General features: G+C 42.5%; 1 protein-coding gene across 1 annotated transcript; it reads right to left on the bottom strand.

The window, feature by feature from the left end:
• Positions 1-671: 671 nt before the first annotated feature.
• LOC139474182 (cornulin-like) lies at positions 672-1,526 on the bottom strand. Its single transcript, XM_071257077.1, has one exon. The coding sequence runs from the start codon at positions 1,524-1,526 to the stop codon at positions 672-674; it is 855 nt and encodes a 284-aa protein (XP_071113178.1).
• Positions 1,527-5,302: the final 3,776 nt, after the last annotated feature.

The raw sequence follows: 5,302 nt of genomic DNA, 5'->3' as shown, positions 1-5,302 counted from the left end.
AATTAATTACCCCTTGACTGGTTATAGTGTAAACGTATTAATTCAGCCAATCAATCAGAGATATACCATTCACTGAACCATGACCTTCTCAAGGTCACTGATTAATAATTCATTCAACAAAGACCATCTGGGCTCCACCTTGACTGGACTCAATTGGACAGATAGTGTTTGTCTTCCCTTTGTCCATTACCCAAACCCTGTGTCTGTTGTCCTTTGTGTTGACCATGTCTGTGTGTTGTCCTTTGTTTTGACCCTGTGTCTGTCTGATAGTGTTTGTCTTCCCTTTGTCCATTACCCAAACCCTGTGTCTGTTGTCCTTTGTGTTGACCATGTCTGTCTGTTGTCCTTTGTTTTGACCCTGTGTCTGTCTGATAGTGTTTGTCTTCTCTTTGTCCATTACCTGAACCCTGTGTCTGTTGTCCTTTGTTTTGACCGAATCTGTCTGTTGTCCTTTGTGTTGACCCTGTGTCTGTCTGTTGTCCTTTGCGTTTACCCTGTGTCTGTCTGTTGTCCTTTGTGTTGACCCTGTGTGTGCCTGTTGTCCTCTGTTTTGACCCTGTGTCTGTCTGTTGTCCTTTGTTTTGACCCTATCAATGTCTGTTGTCCTTTGTTTTGACTGTGTCTGTCTGTTGTCCTTTGTGTTGACCATGTCCGTCTGTTGTCCTTTGTTTTTACTGTGTCTGTCTGTTGTCCTTTGTTTTGACCCAGTGTCTGTCTGTTGTCCTTTGTGTTGACCCTGTGTCTGTCTGTTGTCCTTTGTGTTGACCATGTCTGTCTGTTGATCTTTGTGTTGACCATGTGTCTGTTGTCCTTTGTTTTGACCCAGCATCTGTCTGTTGTCCTTTGTTTTGACCGTGTCTGTCTGTTGTCCTTTGTTTTGACCGTGTCTGTCTGTTGTCCTTTGTTTTGACCCTGTGTCTGTCTGTGGCCCTTTGTGTTGACCATGTGTCTGTCTGTTGTCCTTTGTTTTGACCCTGTGTCTGTCCGTTGTCCCTTGTGTTCACCCTGTGTCTGTCTGTGGTCCTTTGTGTTGACCCTGTCTGTCTGTTGTCCTTTGTGTTGACCCAGTGTCTATCTATTTTCCTTTGTGTTGACCCTGTGTCTGTCTGTTGTCCTTTGTGTTGACCCTGTGTCTGTCTGTTGTCCCTTGTGTTCACCCTGTGTCTGTCTGTGGTCCTTTGTGTTGACCCTGTCTGTCTGTTGTCCTTTGTGTTGACCCAGTGTCTATCTATTTTCCTTTGTGTTGACCCTGTGTCTGTCTGTTGTCCTTTGTTTTGGCCCTGTGTCTGTCTGTTGTCCTTTGTGTTGATTGTGTCTGTCTGTGGTCCTTTGTTTTGACCCTGTGTCTGTTGTCCTTTGTTTTGACCCTGTGTCTGTCTGTTGTCCTTAATGTTGGCTCCATGTGGCTGTCTGTTATTCATTGATTTGGCCCTGTGTCTGTCTGTTGTCCTTTGTGTTGATTGTGTCTGTTTGTTGTCCTTTGTTTTGACCCTGTCTATGTCTGTTGTCCTTAATGTTGGCTCCATGTGGCTGTCTGTTATTCATTGTGTTGACTACTTGTGGAGGAAAAGGATGTTTTTTTTCCCTTAGTCATGACCTCACCTTCATGACATCTAGCAGCATTATGTATGTTGTTATAGATAGTCTAACAAGTAAATACATGTTTGTGCTGCTTTCAGCAATACCCCCACAATATCAGAATGGGCAAATCAAACTGAAGGGTTTCATGTGACCATGAAGAGAGTCAATCCCCAACCCTAGGAATGACATGTGGTACTGATGGTCTAGTGTTACATTATCACAAATAATCATCCAAAACGCTTGGTGTACAGACAAAAGGGATGCAGCAAAATATGTGACCTCTACAGGTCCAAGAGAGGATAGAAACGGTGGCTAGGAAACAACAAGACAGATTTCTGAATACCTAGTTATTTCACTGTTTGGGTAGGATGAGTGGTTTAGATGAAGGCTTCCAAAGTATTAAACGTCTGAAACCTGCATCACTTTGGGCTTTCCTCGCACTTTGAGCTGACACGCCATGGTATGACTGAAATACTGTTGAAAGTGTTGAACCCAACTCACCCATTCACTCACTCACTCACTCACTCACTTCTTAGTATTAGGTTGTCATTACGTTGTAAGTGTTACATTCAGATGTCCAACATGTCTTTCTGTCATCTGTATCTGGTAGCCTTGACCAAGTGACAGTTTTCTGTCATAGTACATGAGCTGGTACATTTGTATATTCAGCAGTGTGACCTATCTACTGCTAGAAGGGGTGGCCCAGTCGTCTAAGGCGCCGTGACTCACTGTGCAGGGTTGTGTCCCTTGGGCACGCCAGAAACCTATGATTGTGTGTCCGAATCCTGGTTCGCCCAAATTATATTTCTAGGTTTGTCAGCACCATACCCTTGCTCGTTGGTTTCGTCTGAAAGGTGGCAATTAGAAGTCAGAAGACAACATACATTATCTTTTTTATGGATAACAAAAAATGTCATGCATTCAAGGCCAGATCATTTTAGTTTCTGGGTTTAATCATATTCTTTGTCAGTTTGCCAAGAGGAAGGAAGCAAAAAAGCAAAAAAACACGTCGTCAGATATAATTTAAAATGAAACAGAAAAATGTCTGATAAAGAATAATGTCATTCAAACACACAATTTAACAAATAGGATATCGCTTTACAAAAATAATAGGCTTGACAATAGCAGGACAATATGTTGGTCTGTACAAACTGTATAATACATATGTAAGTCATAATCTTGTTTTATATCAAAATAGAAGTTAATTTCGAATATTGCAGGTAATTCTGTCATGTTAACGAGAAACATACAGGTGGTTTATTTTCAAATTGCTCATGAAATTATTATTTCTTCTAAATTCATTGTATCAGATTTGACATGGCCATAACACCCAGAGGCAATATTAGGTTTTTCATTTACCCTGTCAACGTTTGTATGTCCGTAGTCTGTTGTACCCACGTCACAATAACTACCAGGTGAGAGCTTGTTTTCATCAGTGTCTTATTCAATCTATTTGTACTACCTTTCATATCCCTCGAGGGTAATTTGAGTCCTACAACGGAAATATTGCTGCCTGTGATTTCGTACATCATTAGGACGATCGATCTACCATTACTGGAAAATTCCATGATAATATTTCAAGAATTCAACACGCGCACGCTGAATCTGGTTATGATGGTGAAAAAATCTACGTGGGCTGGGAATTGTATTTCTGGATGAGTGGTTGTCATGGTAACTAATCAGTGCAGTGACATTCATACTATCATGGCTGCTTGATTTTAAATAAGAAATTGTCAACACAAAAACGTAACTGTTTGAAGACTGTAGGGGTCTTGTGAAATTGATTACCTGTCAAGGGATGTAAGTCTCCCAAACGACAATTAGATTTATGTGGCTTAAAGAAAACCACATGCTGGCCATGAAAGCATTCATTGATTCCTGAAGGCCGGTATACCGAGTCAAGTATTCTTAAAATGCCTGTTCAGTTTGTACCTGCTTCCCTTGATGAAATGACCCGTGAAGACCCGGGGTAGAATACGTCTTCAGCAACCCATGCTTGCCTTAAAAGACGACTATGCTTGTCGTAAGAGGCGACTGATGGGATCGGGTAGTCAGACTCGCTGTCTTGGTTGATACATGTCATCGATCCCAATTGCATGAATCGATGCTCATGAGGTCAATCACTGGATTGTCTGGTCCAGACTTGATTATTTACAGACTGCCATCATATAGCTGGAATATTGCTGTGTGTGGCGTTCAACAACAAACCAACCAAACCAAACCCTTGATGAAGACAAGGGTCAGCCATTGTGTTACAGTGGTGGCATGGGGCACATGATCCAGATATTGGATACTGCCTATACAATATGGGATGCTGCCTAGGCACTATGGGATACTGTCTAGGCACTATGGGATACTGTCTATACAATATGGGATGCTTCCTAGGCACTAAGGGATACAGTCTAGGCACTATGGGATACTGTCTAGACACTCGGATGCTGTCTGGTGCCTAGACAGTAACCCATAGTGCCTAGACAGTATCCCATAGTGTCTAGACAGCATCCTATAGCATCTAGACAGTTTCCCATAAGGCCTAGACAGTATCCCATAGTAACTAGACAGTATCCCATTGTGTCTAGATAATATCCCATAGTGTCTAGACAATATCCCATAGTGCCTAGACAGTATCCCGTAGTGTCTAGACAGCATCCCATAGTGTCTAAACAGAATCCTATAGTGTCTAGACAGCATCCTATAGTGTCTAGACAGTATCCGATAGTGCCTAGAGAGTATCCCATTGTGTCTAGACAACATCCCTTAGTGGCTAGACAGTATCCCATAGTGCCTAGACAGTATCCCATAGTGTCTAGACAGCATCCTATAGCATCTAGACAGTTTCCCATAAGGCCCAGACAGTATCACATAGTAACTAGACAGTATCCCATTGTGTCTAGATAATATCCCACAGTGTCTAGACTATATCCCATGGTGCCTAGACAGTATCCCGTAGTGTCTAGACAGCATCCCATAGTGTCTAAACAGAATCCTATAGTGTCTAGACAGCATCCTATAGTGTCTAGACAGTATCTGATAGTGCCTAGAGAGTATCCAATAGTGTCTAGACAGCATCCCATAGTGTCTAGACAGCATCCAATAGTGTCTAGACAGCATCCAATAGTGTCTAGACAGCATCCAATAGTATCAAGACAGCATACCATAGTTCCTAGATAGTATCCCATAGCGCCTAGACAGTATCCCATAGTGCCTAGACAGTATCCCATAGTGCCTAGACAGCACCCCATAGTGTCTAGACAGCATCCCATAGTGTCTAGACAGCATCCAATAGTGTCTAGACAGCATCCAATAGTATCAAGACAGCATACCATAGTTCCTAGATAGTATCCCATAGCGCCTAGACAGTATCCCATAGTGCCTAGACAGTATCCCATAGTGCCTAGACAGCACCCCATAGTGTCTAGACAGCATCCAATAGTGTCTAGACAGCATCCCATAGTGTCTAGACAGTATCCAATAGTGCCTAGACAGCATCCCATAATGTCTAGACAGTATCCTATAGTGCCTAGACAACATCCAATAGTATCTAGACATCATTCCATAGTGTCTAGACAGCATCCCATAGTTCCTAGATAGTATCCCATAGCGTCTAGACATTATCCCATAGTGCCTAGACAGTGTCCCATAGTGCCTTGACAGTATCCCATAGTGTCTAGACAGTATCCCATGGTGCCTTGACAGCATCTCAGTGTCTAGACAGTACCCC

The sequence above is a fragment of the Haliotis cracherodii genome, unplaced genomic scaffold, assembly GCF_022045235.1.
Source record: "Haliotis cracherodii isolate W230 unplaced genomic scaffold, xgHalCrac1.p SCAF_3, whole genome shotgun sequence".
NCBI classification, from domain to species: Eukaryota; Metazoa; Mollusca; class Gastropoda; order Lepetellida; family Haliotidae; genus Haliotis; species Haliotis cracherodii.
Note: the sequence above shows the minus strand (reverse complement) of the source record. Positions and strands in the feature narration are given on the sequence as shown.

Excerpts from the sequence above, each read along its gene's own strand:
- LOC139474182 (XM_071257077.1), bottom strand. The coding sequence starts at position 1,526 with ATGGAGCCAACATTAAGGACAACAGACATAGACAGGGTCAAAACAAAG.